Below are 20,735 nucleotides of genomic sequence, written 5' to 3'. Positions count from 1 at the left end.
TGCATGCGTTGCTGGGTTACTACCAAACATAATGTTATATGAGCGCAATTCTAAAAACAGCTAGATCTTCTATGTACCAATACGCATACAATGGCTCACAACGGATGGTGCAAGACTGTACTGCTATATATATATATATATATATACATACAGTGCAGTATATATATTGGCTTGTATCTAATGAAGTGCAATGTTGAATATCAATGGCTGGGTTCCTATGTATCTATTGAGTTATCTGCTGGAAATACATGCATTCACTCAAAAGGTTCCATGAGCAGCTTTGGCAAATCCTGGTCTGCAGTCAGAGTCCAAATTCTTGAGGGTAATCATTGGCAGTAGCCAGAAGGGTCAAAATATGAGGAAATTACAGAGTGCCCATCCCAGTAACCTCAGACGTCAGCCTGGAAAGAAGCAAGTAGAGGGAACAGAGGAGAGGAAAAATAATTTTGTAATGGAAAGCTCAATGCATTCAGGAAAAGATGATACAGAAAATAAAACAGAATATAAAATGGCAACCATAGAAAATAAATAAATGAATTAAACAGATAAATAGAGTGATTATACAGTAAATGCAACATATAAGATGTGGTAGATGATGTGATAAGGAAGAAGAGAGAGAGAGAGAGAGAGAGAGAGAGAGAGAGAGAGAGAGAGAGAGAGAGAGAGAGAAAGAAAGAAAGAAAGAAAGAAAGAAAGAAAGAAAGAAAGAAAGAAAGAAAGAAAGAAAGGGAGAGAGAATTAGTGTCAGTGCTAATTAATCCATAATGCATATGTAAATTCCAGTATTTGTCTACCATCAGCTAGCGCTAGAAAAGTTGTCAGGAAATACCTATGTAAGTTGCCATTGGTGACTTGTCCAAAAACGATAATTGTCTGGCTGTAAAAATAATGCTTTCATGTCAATGACTTTGGGGGTGATTTACTAACCTAAACACGCGCACGAGGTGTGTGTGATTTTCACACAGCAAAACGTATTTATCAACCAAAAAGTCTCTAAAAGCATATTTCCACTAATGCCATATATGGAAAAATCATGCACATGATGCATATATAATGCTGCTTCACAGTTTAGACAAAAATGGTTAGCTCATGCATTTACATTCCTGCATTCATCAACGCAAGCAACATAACATAGAGCTAATTTACACCACATTACCTTGCAATTCATTGCAGGGCTTTGCACAACACACCTGCTGGGTGTGTACACACTACAAAGGTGTTTCGATTCCTCCCATAGATCATGCTGGGAGGGAACACACTACAGAGGTGTATACACGTTCGTGGTGTGTTTAAAAGGTTAGTAAATCAACCCCTTTGAGTCACAGAAGTCTAACAGTATATGCCCCATATTTCTCTCATGGTCAGCATACATTATTAATAGTCTTAACTTGTCTATTTGTATAACCCTAATGCTGGCCATACATGTAATAGCGCAATCATTTCATATAGCAATCTTTTTAATCTAGGTATTGTAACTTTCAGAAATTGATCACACGAAATCAGGAAGTGTCAGGGGGGTACGGCTGGGCCGTGAGTGGAACCCCTTGGCAGGGGCGGCAAGCCAAAGTCCGAGGTCGTGGTACACAGGGACGATCCAAGAAGAATAGTCAGGACCAATCCGGGTCGAGGCAGGCAGCTAGTTTCAGTAACGGAAAGGTAAGCCAAAGGGTCGGTAATCGGGAGTCCAAGCAGATGTTCAGGAATAAAGACAGGTTCAAGGCACAGAGAGCTGGGAGATCACACCATAGGGATAGAATAACTCAGCAATGAGCCAGGGCTCTGACTGGGCTTTTATACTCAGTGGAGGATTGAGACCACTCCCCGGCTACCGAGGCAACCAGTTAGCCTCTCCATCAGGAGCCAATGGCAAGAGAGGGGCAGAGGGTGTGTGCTGGGAACCTCCCCCAGCAAGGATCACACCTGATACCAGTAACAGGTGCACTACGTGCATGTCCCCGTGCCTGCGCGCGCAGCCTGTCCACCGCGCACTTGTCGCGAATGCGTACCCACAATCCTGGTACCAGGGGTCCTTCCAGGAAGGGGAACCCGTGACCCCCGCTGCACATGGCCACCCCGAGGAGAGGTAAGCCCCCTAGTACCCTGACAGGAAGTCAGTATTTTTCTTATTCTGGCCACACACGGGCTTGAACTTCAGCTAATTCCTGCTATATCTGGCAAAATTTGAGACATAGGTGGCCCTGTAAGCACCACCCAGCTTAACAGAAGTCAATTTAAAAAAAAAACTGAGCCAGGTGGAAAACCAGCTGAACAGGGACTGTATCTTATCATGTTCAGGTATTAATAATTACAATAGGGTGAATACAATAGCTGACAATGGACATCCCTCCATCCACGCTGTTAAGCATAGTTGGTTGGATCGATTGATTTTCTAGCCTTGTATGGCTAGCTTAAGTTATGTTGAGCAATCATTTGAACTTAAAATGATCAGTCCTTGGTTTATTGTTACAGTATGGGCAGCTTTAAGATTACAATGCATGGCTCATTCTTCCCTTCACACTCTTTCATTGAATAGTCTATATATTGGCCTTTGCCGCTTTTCAACATTTCTTTAGTACATTTTGTTGTGTCAAAATTTACAGACACACTAGGGCCAGTCTAATCAGAGTATAAAGCAAAACCCATACAAAAATAAGGAAATCATAAAAGCACCATCCATATTGTATTCCTGATAGTATTAGAATTGAGGACCACTGTGATGCAAGCCAATAAAGTCACCATGGTGACCACATAATGGCCCTCTAAAGCTACTCACACATTTTATAATCTGACTGTACATTCCTCCTACAAATGTACTAACAACTGTTGTTAGAGGGCCTAGTTGACTGGATAAAAAACATGGATTGTTTAGGTAGGTTGCTGGTCATTTGCTATTCAGGTGAGAAGCAGCCTGTTCTGTATCTGTCATCACCCAGTCTCCTGGGACAGAGTTCATGAGATTATTTGCTGTTAGGACATCCACACAACATCGGAGTAGTGGAAGGCCTTTTGGCCGCTTGTTTGTATCGGATTTGCTTGCTGTGTAGAGCTTTGTCCAGGACACTTTGGCAGTATTCCTTCCATAACCCGTGGATTACAAATACAGTAATACCTGGGTTTACGAGCATAATTCGTTCCGGAAGCATGCTTGTAATCTAAAGCGCTTGTATATCAAAGCGAATTTCCCCATAGGGAATAATGGAAATTCAGATGATTCGTTCCACAACCCATAATATAAAAATGATTACAATACTGTACTGTAATATAATACTGTACAAAATATAAAGAAAAATAAACCAATTACCGGTACCTTCGTGGCTGGTGTGAGGGGGACAAGAGAGAGGAGGATTATTGTGCAGGATGACTTTCACTATCACTAACAGAATCACTGCTATCTCTCGACTCAATGGAATCTTTTTCATTTCGTGAAACCTTAACAAGGAATCTATCCAAGGTGACATTGCATTGTCGTTAAACAGACTCATCGCTCGCACTGCTACAGCCTTATTCGGGTGGTGCTTTTCTACAAAATTTTGCTCTTATTGCAAGACATTGCTTGTATATCAAGACAAAATTTTTCAGAAATGTTTGCTTGTCTTGACTTTCAAACCAAGTTACTTGTAAACCAAAGTATTACTGTACCTTCAACTGAGAGTGAACAGTCCAATGCGAATTCAAGGGCCCCACCACTGGCAGACTTCTTTTATATTCCATGACCACTAGATAGACAGGGCCTGTACACAGTAGTTAACCTGCATTGTTATTTGCACCATCTTCTGTTATAAGGGTGTCTTCTTCCTTAACGGCTTTAAAGCCTTTAAGAACCTCAGTGAGTCATCAGAGATACGGACAGGAACACTGCCGCAGCTCTGGTCCCGATACATCCCCAAGGACTTCCCAGATACTGGCTTGACCTGAAAGAGGAGTCCTGTGCTAACTGGAACAGAAATGGGTAGTCACTGTCGTTTGTAACTAACTGCAGAGAGATTGACTGAGAGAAAACACCATTATACTTAATGAACTGGGAAAAGTTGCACCCATTGGCTAAGTGGAGAGATTTCCAGGATTTCCAACATCAAGCCTGAATCTACCAGTAGCTGTTGATAGTAGAAAGTATTTTAATTCAAACAAAAAGTATAGCAGAAAGGAAAGAGAAATCCATTCTGCTAAGGGCACTAAGCATAAATAACCAGGTGTGAGGTGGGAGGGGGTTAGAGACTCAAGGAGGCTGGCCTTAAGTTTTCCATGTGCCTAGTGCCCATTTCACCTGTAGGTAGCAGTATAACTCAAGATTGCCAAATTATCATTAAGGTCTGACCCTCACTGGACAATAGAGAAATGTGATTAGTTGCTTTGGGTAGCAAGAGCAGCAATTTACTAACTACACCAGGGTGCAGCAGGCCTGGCTCCACTCTCTTAACTCTTAGGCTTCACTACTGGGCAGCAAGTCCTTATATGTCAGTGCTTAGGAGGCTGGAGGAGGCAAGGCCAGGAGTTTTCACCCATGAAGCTGGGTCAATATATACATTTTAGATTGTCTAGGCATTAGTAAAGATGGATAATGGATCTGCTACCTAGATTAAGTATGTATATTCCACTTCAGGTTGACTTTAAGGGTTAGAAGGTTTAGAGGTCAGAACCCCTCCCAGATTTTTATTACAGCCTGTGTCCCCACAGAATAGGAAAAGAGGGGGATTTTTTCAACTGGGACAACTACCTGAGTGAGGGGCATTTCCCTTACTCCCCCTTGTGTCTAAAGAACAAAAAGTAAAGGTAAACCTCTCCAATGGCACAAAGATAGCAAAAAAATGACAGTGGTTTTAAACATTCTCTATCTACAATTAAAAAAAAAGGTTTTGGCTTAGATATACTTTAAGTGGCATGTTTATAAGCAGCTAATCTGACATTAACCCAGTGGCGGAACTACCGCCCGTGTGGCCGGTGCGGGAGCACCAGGGCCTCCGCCTTCGAGGGGGCCCAGCACAGTTGCTGGCCGATGGATAGCTCTGTATCCAACGGCCGGCTGGCCCCCAGTCTCTGCTCCGGGAGTGTTGGTTCATCCGACACTCCCGGCCGGTGGCGTAGCGAGGGGGGGGTGATGCAAAATGCGCAGCAGGCTTCCCCGCTACGCTAATAGCGTATCTTCTCAGAAGCTGCACACAGCGCAACGGTTTAAATAGTAACCTGCACGCTCTGTAGCGCCTACGTGGGAAAAACGACAATTGTGCTGAACATGTTAGATATCGCCTCGAACTTCGCAGTGAGAGCAATAATGCCATTTTTCTGCCGATACAGCAACGCATCCCTGCTTTCTTTCCTCCCCGCTGGGCGCTGCTCTGTGCCCCAGCGGTGAGGATAGAAAGTGAGAACCGGCCGAGCGCTGCGGGAGGATAGCGCTGTGTTTGTTTGTTTGTTTTTGGGGGGGGGGGGGCCAAAAAAAAATCTTGCACCTTGTTCCTTAGGTCCGCCACTGCATTAACCAAACATTTACTGCAGGTGAATCTTCCTAGTGCATGTGTTTTAAGTGACAATAATTCATTCACTGCCAGTAAAAGTTTGGTAAAAGTCACTGCTTTAAAAAAAATGCCCCTAAATGTTGTGGTTCCTTATTGTGACATTTTTCAGGTTTATTGACCGGACTTTGCTTTCAACACCAAAAGCTGCAGACTTGGGTTCCTAACATCAACCTAATGTAATGACGCAATATTGCTTGGTTCTGAAGATTGTGCAGCTGCATAAAGAGTGACCAAGAAAATGGGGGGGCGCCTGGGGAAAGGTAAAAAAAACAAAAACAAAAAACCTGTTCTGCATTTGTCACTTAAATTGAATTTCCATTGAAAAAATTTAAATACAATATAAAATATTCTTTTACATTTAAAATTCTTGACTTTTCCCTATCAGCCGTTGTGTGTTGTCTTCTGGTGATTGTTAAAACTATGACAGTCACAGAATTATAACATTTGGCTCATACGGTACTTGAGTTTCATTAGCATTTGTATTTATGCCAAGCTGACAGTGATATGACTTGATACTATGTGGTTAGCTGTGGCCCAGCACAAATTGTTTGGAAAATGATATACCACAGAAAGAACTCTTGAAGAGTTTATTAATCATGGTGCAAAAATATTTGGATTTAATTAGACAGGTTAAATAAGAGGGCATCCCTGCCAAAAGGCCATTGCCTTAGTTACGCAGTATCTCATACACATACAACCATCCATGGACTGAAGCCATTCATAGAAAGACATTTTAAATGTGCTAGTCCAACTCTACTTCTGTGCTTAGATTAAGCAGTAAATAGCTGAGAACATTAATATCAGTTCATCTTTTTATTCTATTCTAAGATAGAAAACAAACCATTTGATAAGGGGAAAAAAAGGAATAATTTCCCTCTAGCATATGTGTAATAGTAGATGCTCTAGTATAAGTATATCCTAAATTATCCATGAAGCAAATTCAGTGAAAATTGTTCACTTTAAGGTCACCACGAAGAAAAGAGGGAACTAATGCTAATAGGGAAAAAGAGGTTTAAGTTTTGCTCAAGGAAAGAGTTCTTTCCTGTAAAGGCCGTGACACACTGCACGCGAAGCAGCGCGGAGCGGTGGCGCGCTGCCTTTGCGAGCAGTGTGTCATGTCACTTTCTTCTCGGCACCTCAGCTTGCGAGAGCTCGCAGAGCTGAGCGTGCCGAGATGAACAATTTCAACTTCAGCCAATCGGCTTGCGCGTATAAACCGGCGCGACGGGATGCGACGTCTGGCCGGTTGTTACAGACGAGCCGATTGGCTGAAGGTGCAGTCAATCATCTGACTGCACTCAGCTCACACACTGCACGCGAAGCTCCGTGCCGGAGAGCTTTGCTTCGCTCTGCGCGGCTTCGCGTGCTGTGTGTCACGGCCTTAAGACCTGTGAAAATGAAAAATAGCCCTCTGCAGGAAGGTAAGAGAGGAAAGCTGACTCACTAGATTGTTTCAAAAAGTGCTGGCTGTGTTTCTAAAGAAAAAATATATAAATGCTAATTATACTAAGAAAGAAAAACATAGTAGAATGCAGAACCAGTGGGTTATCCAGTTCCAATACCTTTTCTTAAAAACCTTTCACCTTTCAAACTGGGAGAACCTCTAGATGGGCTGCTTTTGAAACCTAACCCAAATAAGGGTGCAATAGCTAGGGTGTATAGGTGCTATAGATTAGATCTTTATTATGCGAAACGCTCCACCCGCCTCTCGAAGTGGACCAGTTACTTTTTGAATATATCTACTATTGAGATTCTTCAAGCTTTTAACAGAGCATGGAATACAATTACTGTGTCCACCTATAGAGAAATTGTATTAAGAGTTTATCATGGAGCCTACATCTCTCCACATAGGTCTTATTTGCTCCTCTAGATGATTCAAGTGTGGCAGGAATTATTAGGAATTAGGAATTATGTGGCATTATTAGGTGTCTTTGTTTGGTTTTGCTGACATTTTGGTAATATCCCTCTTTTTGGCTCGCAGTACAGCAACAGTTTTCCAATTTTAGATCCTTTTTAAATGAAAATGGAAAACTAATATTTTGCAATTGTACACAATCTACGTTTACCAATGTAATATAATCCAGTATACCGTATATACGTGGGGTGAAAAGATTTTATAAAAGAGAGGCAAGTTTGGTTCAATGTTGCACAAAAAACGATCACCATTGATAAGATACTGAACTAGGCTCAAACGCTGTTCAACAAACTTGGAGCTGCATGATATGCAGTGGTATGCACTGACCTGGCGTTAATGAGGTACTGAGCGAGGCTGATGTTTGCTGGGCTTCCAGTGATGGTGATTTGGCGCTCTGCTGACCCCTCCATGGCGCTGGCAATTTTGATTTGTGCTCCAGACATCTGTCGAATTTCATTGATTTTGGTCCCTTGGCGTCCGATGATGCAACCTATTAGCTGGAAAATTAAAGCAGTTGAGACATGTCCAGGGGTGTGTAGGGACTCTGGCCTATGCTATTGTGTCCCTAATTAAACATAGTGTGTTTGTTACTAGGCAGTAACAAAGCCTGAGCTGCTGTTTCTCTTTTTCTGAGCTCTGCAGGTCTTCTCTAAGACCACTGGGTTGATTGCTTCTGCCTGTTGCTGTGATGGAGGTGCCAGTAATTAGAGTGAAAAGGCCAATCGGTAAGTTACCAATGTGTGTCTGGCCCAAGCAATCCCTGAGGTCCTTGTTCAGAGGTATGGTTGGGACACCTGCCCAGAGTGTCTCTCTGCTTGAGCCTTGCCTTAGCCTGGGGCTAATGCTGGAGGCCCGGGGACATAATCTACCTGCTGGAGTTGATTTTTATAGGTAGTTCTGCTTGCAAAGAAGAAGACGCGTGTTGCAGAGGAGTGAAAGGGATACAAGCTACTGCTGGATATTGCAAGAAGGATTTAAACTCAGGAGTAAAACCTTAAAAATACATTCAAGTCTCTTAACTATTACCAAAAATGTATCTATTTGGGCATCACTCGGCTGTAGATCCTCAAATCATCTCTGGATTGGTGCTGACATTGTCCTTCCTTCTGGAGAGTGGCTACTTTTGTTCCCCATAGCCCCTGTATGTGTTGTAAAGTAGCCACCACTCCAAGCTCACTCCTGTGCTGAACTACAATCTCAATACAAATTAGTTACCTAAACATGAGATTGTAGTCCATCATGGGAATGTGAGATTGTAGTCCTTCTTCCCATTCTAACTATAGTTCCTTTATTTCCCACTGCTCCTTTATTCCACGGTTATTTATTTATCTATAACTTTGGTTCTCAACTGGTGGGTCGTGATCCAAAAGTGGGTCACAACCCAGTGTTCAGTGGGTCACCGCGTGCCTTCCACTTTTCTAGGTGAGAGGCTCCTCAGCCTCCCCGTAGCGCAGCACTGTCAGTTCTCGCACCGAGCAGCCATTCAAAATATGCTGCCCAGTGCCGAGTGTCAGCTTGAGGTGGGGTAGGCTAGGGCTATGGCTGCGAGGGAGCTCCATCGTTACATGCATTGCTTACAGCTCCCTTGTGTGTCCTGTAGAGGTGCCTGGACCGAAGTGGCATCACATTCTGGCTCCTGAGACCTCTACAGAGTGTGCAAGGGAGCTGTACAAGTAGAAGCACATATGGATGGAGCTCCATCACAACACAGCAGCCCACTCCTGTTCTTGTAAAGTAGGGAGACTGGGTGGATAAAAAAAAAAAATAGAATTTTTGGGAGTGTATATGTGTGTGTGAGAATGTGTCTGTGGTTGTGTGTGTCTATCAGTGTTTTTGAGGGCCCATTCACACTAGTACAGTGCGTTAATCGCACAGTCCCGTGTGAATAATGCACTGTACCATGCAATCGCACCTACCGTGTGTTCTCATGTGGGAGGTGCATTGCATTGCCATTAATTTGAATGGCATCCCAAACGCATCTCCCACTCACAGTTATTTTCGCCCGCATCGGAATGCACAGTACTGCAATGCCATGCGTTCCATTTTAGTGCGACTTGGGTCACAACTTAATGACCAAGGACAAATGTGGGTCCTGAGGTTACACAGGTTGAGAACCACTGATCTATAAGGACCGGAATTGAGCTTAAATCAAACATAAAAGACCACCCTTTAATCCAAAAATTGATTTTTATAAAAAATATCATATCAAATCATATAATACATTAATTATTATATACATTTACTAAAATCCCATGTATACCAAAAATCAGTCTTAAATTTAGATAGCCAACACTGTGCATTTCATATTCCTGTTATCCTAACACTGCAGAAACTAGGAACTGGACTAGACATGTATAGGCAGGCTTATCACAAGGGTGAGCATAGCGAGACCCTGGGTGGTATGTTTATTCTATTTTGCTAGCAATTAACGCTGGTTTACTTTTAATTCCTGGAAAAGATGCCAAATGCAGTTACACAATTTGCAATAGAAAAATGATTACAGGGTCCCTGGATCCCATGGTATCTTAGGGGCTTAGTGAGACCAGTTCCAGTCTGACACACTGACACTGCAGCATGCTGGTTATATTCAGACTTTCAAATTACAGGTCCGCTCTTTTTGTACAAAGAAATTTACCAGATGTCATTGTTTCCTCTATAAGTCAATATATAGCCAGAATACTGAGCTCTGTGTAGCTGGGTCCTATAGCGGTCTCATGGTCGGCTATAGCTATAGTTACGTTTGTTTGTAGCGTCTGTTTGCTCACCAGCTTTTTACACTGTTACTCAAAAGTGCTTATACGCCAGCTCACATAGATTTTATAAAATTGTCTATATTGGTTATGTGTTTATCTGTTGTATTTCCAACAGTCTAAAGGCAGACCTGTTCTTGCTAAACACTGGATCCATTCTTCCATTGCTGCATGCATACTTCAAAGGGATAATGAAAGAATGTCTGATTGCTAGCAATGTAACCCCATGTATTTTTTTCCTTTGGGATCAGTTCGGAATGTTATTTCTTTTATTTTTTAGATTTCGGACCCAAAATGTTATTAGTTTCATTATCTGGATTTTGGATCCATCCGAATTTTTGTTTCGGAATTAAGTTACATGACCGTGCCTGTACTGCAACCCAACAGCCAAAAAAAATTATCTGATTGGCCAGAGAACAGCCACATGTGCGATTTAGTTTAGCTTTGAACCAAATTCGGACGGATCCTAATTTTCGTTAAAGGACCATTTAGATTGGTTCACATTTTGACTCATTCAAATGTGAAAATTCGGATGCATCTAAATGTCTGAATTTAACGAAATTCGTATGAATATCCTTCGGAACGAAAGGAACTTCACATCTCTACTGGTTGCCACTGATATGGTTCTTTCAGAGACAGAGCATGTAACAAGTGTAGCGGTATTATCGTTTGGCGAGTAGCTTTACACAGACACTATCACTGTGCTCTGAATGGGCAACATAACCATGCCTCTTTATGGTGGAGATGAAACAATGTTTCAGGAGGTAAAATAAAAAAGAAATCCAGTTTGCAGTAATTAAATATCTACTTCATGTAAAAAAAATAGGATTCCAAACCTACTAGTACATAATATTTATGAATGTGAACTGAACATTTTTAGATTGTCATGTAGTAAACTAACGTTTAGATACAGCTTGGTGAATTGACCCCACTGTATATTTGCCAAAATAACATCTATAAAGGACAAACGCTTTTAGCCATATTTATCACATGTTGGTCACATTTTTAGAAGATCAGATTTTCACTCTGCTGTAACAGCTACTGCTATCCAATGACATGCAAGCAATGTAAGGGCCAGTGTTTACAGGCTTAGGGCTTGGGTTAATGGCATCAGTTTGGCATGAGCTTTGAATGCTTCAGAGATCATTCAGAATTTATTGGCAGGTGCATTTGATCTGCATGTGACCTCCTTTGGAGCGCATGTGACCCGCTACAAGTGGGTTTTCCATCAGATAGACTTGTATGGGAAACTAATACCCGTTTGAAGCAACCATAGGCCCTACAACACAGGCCCTAAGAATGTTTATATTTTAATATCTGTGGTACTTTACCATGCAGGCAACTACTGGCTACAAATGCTGAAGTTTGTTGAAAATTAAAGACATACAGTGGAGTAAAAGAGCAAGAAAAATCATACTCACATCATTTGGTATGGTGAGTTCATGAGTACTGGCCTGGGGACTGGCATCCATACCTATTATGTGAAAGACACAGGTTACAAGCATGAAAGGAATCCTAGGTACCCCATTCTTGATTCTCCTCGGCTTCTCACCTGGTCTTATTCCCCACTGTCCATCACTTCAAGCTATTTGTTGTAGAAGCGCACACTGAAAGGTGTCTCAACTGTGACACAGCTTAGAGAATGCCAGATGGCTCTCAACATAGTAGAGGGTTGTAATATGTTTTATGGCAGCAGTAAAAACTTTGAAAAGCTACTTACCAGTCTGTGAGCTATGCCTTTCATTGTTTGAGAGATCAGACACTGAGATCACTTGTTGTCTGCTAGTCCAATTTCATAAACATTACAAATTACAACTCTGACCAATGGTAACTAATAATCAGCCACTACAACTGCCAGCACTAAATGCTAAGCCACATTCAGCTTTAGTTATCATTTGTCTTAAAGCATGGGTTTAACAATTTTAAAGCTGTTTTCATTACATACTGGTCATCACTGATCCTCTGTACTTCTCTATGGAAAACAGACAGATCGTGGCTGGTGGGAGGGCTAGCAGGGTGCTATTCAAAACTTCCTAAAACATCATAGCTTCTTACCCCAGTACTAATCTCAAGAACCCTCAGCCCTGATGCAAGCAGTGGGCTGGCTCTTGGGAGAGGTTTTAAAAATATAAAAATGCATTTATGTCAGTCTGGAGGTATGGCTGTTCTTAGGCAAACTGCATTTGCACACAGGCAGAGTAAGAAATTTCAGTACAGGAAAGGAGTCTATACAACCAAAGCTAAGCCTGAAATTCAGGTTGAAGAGGTGAAGTTGTAATATGTAAAGAATGCAACAAAGAGTGGTTTAAGGTATCTGCTGGAATCCTTAATCAGGGGTAACAGTATAAAACCAATTTCAACATTAGCACCTGAGTCCAAGCTTGAACCACTTTGTCCCCTGTCTCATGATTGTTCCATAACTATCATGGATGGCCTCAATGCCTAATATGGGGCTGGGGTGCGCTCAGCTTTAGAACACCCTGGGGTTTATTCCATTCCCCTGTGGCTCCCTCCCAAGCATGATCCCTCCCAAGCATAGGGCACACTACTATGTAATTATTAACTTCAGCTTTTTTAAATCGAGCTCAGGCCACCCCCTCCGACCTTCCTCACCATCCAGGTATCAAAAATAATAACATATATGTAGGTGCCAGACTTTGAGGTCTACAGCCATTCTAGTAGATTTAAAATAAATAAAGATTAACTTAGGGATCTATTTAAAAACAATTTGCAAGACATTCATGCCATGAATCTCTATGAATGTTCGTTCTGTGCAAATAGAGGCAAAAACTAAAATTTTTCATATACAGGGTATTTTGTAAAAGAGGCCGTCAAGCTCAGATAAAACAAAACTCAAAACTGAATAGGTGAAAGCCAGTATAGAGGGTAGTATAAAAAAAAAACACGTAGAATATTCAAAAAAATACTGCATTTCTCTAGCAATAAATATACTATATATCCAATATAATTTTAAAATTACTGCTTTAAAATATTTTAGTCAATTTAGTTTTTTTGAATTCTTAAAACAGTTTTAGAATGCACAAAAGTAATCATTCTGAACTATGTCCATCTTCAAACTAATGTAGCAAATCATATATTTATGAAACTACTGAACAATTTCAAATTGTGAAAAGGGTCACATTCTATTTGATAAATGGTTTAATTGCTAAACTGGGGGTCACATGTGCCCTCATAACAACAAAATTGACATATTTGCTCTAATCCAAGTCAAAATCCTAATCATAGATGGAATCAAACACTAAGGTGCATTTCAAGAGATTTCAGTGAACTGAGCAAACTGGATTTAAACTGGCATACCCACCTTCAAACTTGGAAATACATTAATGTTTTAAGAATAATAATTTAATATGTATGTAAATATTTTACGTTACAGTCCTCTTAAGGGAGAACTCACTCATTGCACAAAAACAAGCATCCTTACGTCATTTACAAACATATTTACCCAACTGTCTGAAATAAGAACTGTGCTGCCAAAAACCAACAAAGTCAGACTCATCATTTGTTTTACAGTTTTACACCACACAAATGCAGTTGATTGGTTGCTATAAGGCTATGCAGAAAGCAATACAAAATGAAGTCAATGTGAGATAACTAAGTGAGCCTATATCATCCTGCAAAACAAAGTAATGTCACAGATGGTTACTAGGCACTACCAGTGCCATATTGTACCTTTACAGAGCTTGCTATGCCTTTTCAATGTTCTCTTGCAGCCTCCAAAACAATCTAGGCAATTACTGTCTTTCTACACATTGGTATTTAAAAAGGACAGTGCATGGGGCTGGAGACAGGCAGGAGTCTGGTGCATTGCTTCAGTGCTAAATACCTGCCATGATGGCAACAATTATGACAAAAGAGACTCAGGGCATGCAACAGAAGACCTGGGGCACTTGTCCTGGATGCCAGGATCTAGCAATGCCCTACATTATGCACTGTGTTGTTGGATAGGGATGGAGTTCATGGAGTATGCTTTTTCCCTATACAAGGAACTTTAGGTTTTCTGGGGCTCCAGAATTGTTTTAGGAATGTTGCCATGCAATTTGAACATATGGGTGATTACTTGCTAGCCATCTGCATCATTACTTCACTTTGCAGAACAATGTTACAGTATTAGTTTATGTTAGGTCCTGGTTTATTTAACAAAAGATACAGCAACTGTGAAATGTTGTGAAAGCAATCTTCTTCATGATAGGACACGATGAACAATAATAACTGATAAATATATAGATGCAATTACAAAAACTTGCCAACAAACACAGGCGGCTCTTATTTCAGAGAATTTGATGAATGAGGAACCCATTGCGTTACAGGCAGCCGAAATTGGTTACAGTATGAAAGGTGAGCATTTGGTTCAAAAGTGGCATTATGCACAAGTGGAAAACACATATTTCAGAACATGTTATTGTTGAACTATAGAAATGTAAAAATGCTTTTGGCAGTAAAGCAGCAGGTAACTAACTCTATCATATTAAATCTTCCAGTCATGACATTTTCTTATTATTTAGTTATCCAAGGTCAATTTGTGTATCTATACAAAAAATAGTCAATAATCAGCACACAGCTGTGGCAGTGGAATACCTTTTATGACCTTTAGCTAGCTACAACACCTCCAGTGCTGAAGTTGTGTATTCCTAGTACATAATGTACGGACCATGAACATGGCTATGCTTGTAGACAGAAAACTAAATACATAAAAGTACAATAAAGTGAAGCAGAACGTGAAGATGTATGGATCACAAGTGGGAAAAATTGCAGCAGAAATATCCATGGCAGAACCCTCAGCAAAATAATTATATTTCTCCCTGTCCCTCCACCTCAAACTTAAAGACAACCACACAAGTGAGGCTTGGAATATTCTTAAATGATTTAGTATATTTACTTACTTGGCAATATGACAAGGGCGCATGGGCCATATGCAGATATATACCTCCTAAGTCCAAACTGCCATTTTTCTCCTTCCACTGTTCCCTTTTTGATAGTACATTCTATTAGAGCTGGCCCTATTAAGCTATACCTCTGGGTTTCACTATCATGCCAAATATTATGTCTGCCAATGTAGGCCTGGACTTAAAAGCCTCCTAATTTAGCATGGGTTACCTGTAGGCTGTCCCATCAAGTTTTGAGCTTCTTCAGAGGAATGTAAGGGCAGCTTTTCTCCTAAGGAGAAAGAAAACATATATTTAAGTTTCTTGCCCCTTAGAAGATCAACATGTTTCATATTGTCTAATTAAGCCCAAAATCTGATGAGGCAGTGTATTAATTTATCAGTTCTTAGTTTTGACTATGTTTACCCAAGAACCATCAGTACAAATAGTGTACAGCCTATCCATGTAACATGATGTGCCAGCAGATGGAGCTATGAGAGCACTATTCAATGTTTTTATTTTTTTTACAAAAAATTAATGTATAAGAAGCATAAATGAACGAAAAGTGAAATGCCTGAGACGTGAGAAGAGAAAAGAAGGAAGACTCTAGAACGGGAAAGTTGGGTACGTACCAGGGAAAGCAGGGGTGGTCTGTCCGAGGGGAGTAAAGGGGGTTTGCTGCATGGCCAACTGGTGGAGCTTGGTCAACTGCTGAGGGGTAGGAGGGACATTAGAACTAAGAAGGTTATTGTTAGAGAGTACAAGAAGTCACAGGCACAAGAAAACAGTCAAATAATAAAATAAAATAAAACAAAGTACCAGGGAGCCATGGGACACATACACAGTCTAGGTAAGCGAGAACTTGGCTTAAAATATAAAGACAATGCAATCTCACACTAATCATTGATCACACCACCTGCCAATTACTTCTAAGTGCTTGTTGTTTTCTTTACATCTAGGGATCCATGTATGGATACCTTGTACTACTTCCTTAGCTCATGGTAGTCATAAGTGTGTTCTGGACACATAGCGTGCCATTGGTTATAAAATGGGAGTTAGTCATTCTAAGCATTAATGTAAGCATACTGCAGCATTTGCCTTCTTTAATTCATACAAAACTACCACCAGCCAAACAAATCATCATTTACTTGGTATATAGGGGGGACTTCCAAATGCTTACACCTGTCATTTCGATCTCATTCTACTATCAACAATTGACGGGTCAGCATATCATCAATCATAAATCACATCTGTTAGTCTGCATTTTAAAAGTATGATATTTTTGCTACTAAATTTAAGGAACAGGTGTTTTACAAAAATAAGAACCAGACAATAAAGGCAGCTTGTTCCTCCCTTACTAATATTATTGGACGTAATAATTAAATATAAGAATAAAAGTCTATAAAAAGTAATTGCAGTAGCAGAGATGACTGAGACACCTAAAGTTTTGGATCTCAGCAGCAGGATGATATATTCATCTGATACTTGCTTTGTCAGTTCTCTATGAACTACAGAATGTTAACAGGTATTTGCTCTTTAATCCCATGAGGAGTTTGGTGAACAAAATAAAAACAACTAACAATCTTGGTTACAAAAGCTCACAATCTTTTGACCCCAAACTCTTCTAGTAAACTGTTTATAGCCTGGCATATGAAAACAGGTATAACATGAAATCCAGTGTGGTAAAACCTGGTCATATTTGGTGACTCCTAGTACTTTAATCCATGATGCAACCAATAATATAAACTATAAAAAAAATTGCTGCATTTAATTTCAGATCAATTTGACTTTTATTTCTTTAGTTTTTCTTGTATCTGAAATTTGATTCTGTTCTTTATTTGGATTTCATATTCATCCGAATATTTGTTTCGGACAGATCCACAACAGTAAATCACATGACCGTGCCTGTAATGCAACCCCTAACAGCCAAAAAACCCATCTGATTGGCCTGAGAACAGTCACATGTCCCATTTAGCTTCATTTTGAATGAAATTCAGACAGATCTGAATTTTCGTTAACGGAAAATTCGGATTCATTCACATTCAGACGCATTCGAATTCGAAAATTCGGATGCATCAGAATGTTCAAATTACGAAGATCCTATCTACAGATTTACTTGTCTAATATAAAACTATATGATTAATTCTAATGTTAACAATATTTACTGTAAGAAGGGTGTGGTGAAGGACTTGCTAATTACTTATGACTTACTATGACTTGTTTTATATGGCTAACAGAAATGTGCAAAGCCACCTATCTTAAGTGAAAAACTGATGAAAGATGAAATCTAATCAATTGATATGAATTAATGCAGTTTGTTCATCTTTGCCTTTTAGCCTGACTTAATAAACAGGCTTTCAATATGTCAACATATCTTATGTTTCCTGTCTGAAAGCTCTAAATTGTATTTTCCATAAAATGAACAAAAACACATTGGGGGGAATTGATCAAAACTGGAGCAGAAAAAAATCTGGAGCAGCTGTGCACAACAGCCAATCAGCATCCACCTTTCCATTTTCAATGCTTAACTGAACAAACTAAAGAGAAAAGCTGATTGGTTACTATGACAACAGCTCCAGATTTTGTCTGCTCCAATTTTGATAAATTCCCAAATTCCTGGTGTCAACTTTTGGTAAGGGTCTGTGTGCAGATCTATAATATTTGAAGTTACTCTTTGTTTTAGTGAAAACGTTGAGCCAATATTGCCTTCTAGATCTGTATACTGCTAAAGCTTTCTCCAAAGGGTTCAGCACAGCCAACAATTCTCTCTGAGCCCTGTTTATCCTACATTGAACAGAATTTAACCAAACTCAAACAGAACATTGGTATAAGCTAAGCATTTGTACATGCAATCCCAAACAATGTTCCTAGACACTACAGATTATAAACATTGACAAACAGAAATGAGTAAGCCAAGTCCTCTTTCCATTGTGACACAGATCCCATGGCTGCCCACGGTGTCAAGATACAGAGCTCCCATCTCAGACACATTAATATTATGGTCTAATATTAATTATCAGTAACACCAGCATGCTGGGGAAGAAAGTGTCAGGAAGAAGGAGGGGGTAGAAAATGAGAGATGAGAACTCACATCAGGGTGAGGGATTGCGTATTGTCCTTGGATGGAATAGGCCTAAAACAGAAGGTGAAATAAGTGCATGTCAGTGTGGAATGTCACATTTGGAAACAAAGCTGCAGGCACACTTGACAGAGGACTGGATATCTTACTATGTTATACTCATTACTAATTCCTAGGCCCTGTCCATCACATTGTAAACAAGCAAGTTTAAAATATGTTTCTGCTGTTCCAAAAGAATATAAAATTGAAATCACTCCTGCCGCCTCCCTTAAAACATAGATTACAAATCAAGATTTTTCTGCAGCTCCCTCTGCAGTTTACAAATCCTGACCAGTCAGATATTATTGGTTTTCTATGAGTTCCATAATATCTATGGTGGACATAAGTTGAACAAGTAAATATAAAGAAAAAAGGGACTAGATTTATGCTAAATACTACAGGGAGGGCCCAGAAGTAAGAGTAAAATTTTATATTATGTTGGAAAATTACTTAAGTTATGCATGCAAAGCAATAATTATATACTAACCTCTAATTATGTCTACGTCAGAACCCAACGTTCATAAATGTTAAGTGGGACCAACAAAAAGTCAATTAAAAAATCCATAGAGGCACATCCACAATAAAATCATGTACATAGATCTGTACATGAAATGGATTTTGGCTGGGAGTGTTTGAGCTTTGTCCGATCAGAATTGCCTCACGTTTAAGCTGCTGCTAAAAACTGCTCTGGGTAACAGTCTCCTAAAGTCAAAAACCTTAACCTGTTTGTCTCTTCAATAATTTTACTCATTTGGTTTTTCTACAATAAAAAAAGACTTTGATCAAAAATCATTTGACTGAAAATCTAATCACATAGACTAAAGGTGCCCATACACCTTACGATCATCGCAAGACTTTTGTCTTGCGATGGTCGTATGCTTATTGAAAGCTTGTACGATCTGCCCACCTTGGACGGGCAGATCGTACTTGCGATCATCGAAAGCCCACCCCGCTGAGGGGCGGGCTTCCGATGACCGCAATGCAGAACGGGCAGTCTGCGCGTGCGCACACCGGCCCGTTTCGCAGCTATCGGACGAGCAGGCTAGAAACCCGCCGACAATCGTACGATTCTTGGCGGGTTTTCGAGCATGTTGGCTCGACAAAAGACGTGCAACCGTACAGTAGAAACGGTCGCACGTCTTCGTTCACACTGCTCGATTCTCATACGATCGCGGGATTTCGCCCGATTCTCGTACGAGAATCGAGCAGTGTATGGGCACCTTAAATGTATTTAGTGTCTGAAAAACTGGGGGCATTGCTTGAGCAAGATCCGAGCGAGAGAGAGAGAGACAGAGAGAGACAGAGAGAGACAGAGAGAGAGAGATTTTCATGCCAAAGAATTCTTAATTATCTAAATTATCTACAGCCAGCCAGGTGTAGCACGTTACTGCTGCTACAGCACAACGTCAGGATCCAGATAAGCCCCCAGCTTGCTAATTGGACAATGAAGAAGAGGAAGCATTCTGATGCAATATAGACTTAGAGGACAAATTATCATAACTGGAGCAGACAAAATCTAGAGCAGCTGTGCATGGCAACCATTCAACTTCTTTCTTTAATTTTCAAATCTTTACTGAACAAACTGAAGAGAGAAGCTGATGGGTTGCCCTGAGCACCTGCTCCAGATTCTTTTGATACATTCCCCTCCTAATGTGTTAACCATCCATACATAGATGCATCAATTGGCATTTTTCTATTTGGAGTTCATCTTTAACTTTTGCCTACCGCCAGTCTTTAAAGTACACTCTACAAAAAAGGGGACACTGTAACAGCCTAGTCCTAGAAGTAAAATTTTTGACTTTGACCTAGTATAATTGGTTCCCCAGCAGCGGTAACAGTTAAATTGATTTTATTTGGAACCTGAATTTGTTAATTTGTATATTGTAATTGACTTTTCATTTTGTTGGTCACCATAAAAACTGCAGTCACAAACACACATATCATTGAACTAGCTCCTTAAAAGTGAAGTCATCATTTTAAGGGAACACATGTCACTGTTATCAAACCTCTAAGCATTTACAGAGAACTGCATGGTAGGCATCATTTAGATTAAAAAAAGTAATTAAGATAACTTCCATAGTCTCTAAATTATATTTCTGACCAAAGCATTCCACTACATTACCCCTCCCATTCATGCATAGGATGAGGGAACATTAGCTCTTAATAACACTGCTGGCCTGTGGATTTTCACAAACTTAATTGTAGCTGTTATGTGACTATGAACGCTATCTAAATAACATATGAAGAATAATTTGGTGTTTTCAGATCAACAGCACATAACAGAATTTTCTGACTGAGCGAATATTATCTTGTGTGCAAAACAGATTTGTGTTACCGAATTAAAGGAAATCTGTACTGAAAGAAATATGGTGGCTACCACTGATGATGTTCTTTTGAAATGTTAGTTGTTTCGCTGTCTCTGGCTTTAGCTCTAAACTGATCTAGAACAAAAATGCACATCAGCAACATCAGCTGATTTATATTTTATGAAGGTCAGCAATGACAGAATCACCACTCATACTGAGGCAAAAAAATTTATCTTTTTGCAGAATACCC

The 20,735-nt window shown here is 40.2% G+C and overlaps 1 protein-coding gene across 3 annotated transcripts in view; it reads right to left on the bottom strand.

Moving 5' to 3' along the window:
- Positions 1-280: 280 nt before the first annotated feature.
- The window catches only part of PCBP3 (poly(rC) binding protein 3), a 41,636-nt gene continuing 21,181 nt past the window's right edge, over positions 281-20,735 (bottom strand). Inside the window, exons 8-13 of one of the 3 annotated variants that reach the window (XM_018558732.1) lie at positions 18,153-18,194; positions 15,694-15,769; positions 15,294-15,353; positions 11,600-11,652; positions 7,756-7,925; positions 281-401 (exon numbers count right to left, since the gene is read on the bottom strand). In XM_018558732.1, the coding sequence (XP_018414234.1) occupies positions 365-401; positions 7,756-7,925; positions 11,600-11,652; positions 15,294-15,353; positions 15,694-15,769; positions 18,153-18,194 (438 nt within the window). In that variant the 3' untranslated portion in view covers positions 281-364. Of the gene's footprint in view, positions 402-7,755; positions 7,926-11,599; positions 11,653-15,293; positions 15,354-15,693; positions 15,773-18,152; positions 18,195-20,735 lie in introns of all 3 variants that reach the window. The other 2 variants (XM_018558734.1, XM_018558735.1) reach the window with 2 other exon arrangements.

Source organism: Nanorana parkeri, unplaced genomic scaffold, assembly GCF_000935625.1.
Source record: "Nanorana parkeri isolate BGI_ZX_2015 unplaced genomic scaffold, ASM93562v1 scaffold355, whole genome shotgun sequence".
Classification (NCBI taxonomy): domain Eukaryota; kingdom Metazoa; phylum Chordata; class Amphibia; order Anura; family Dicroglossidae; genus Nanorana; species Nanorana parkeri.
Note: the sequence above shows the minus strand (reverse complement) of the source record. Positions and strands in the feature narration are given on the sequence as shown.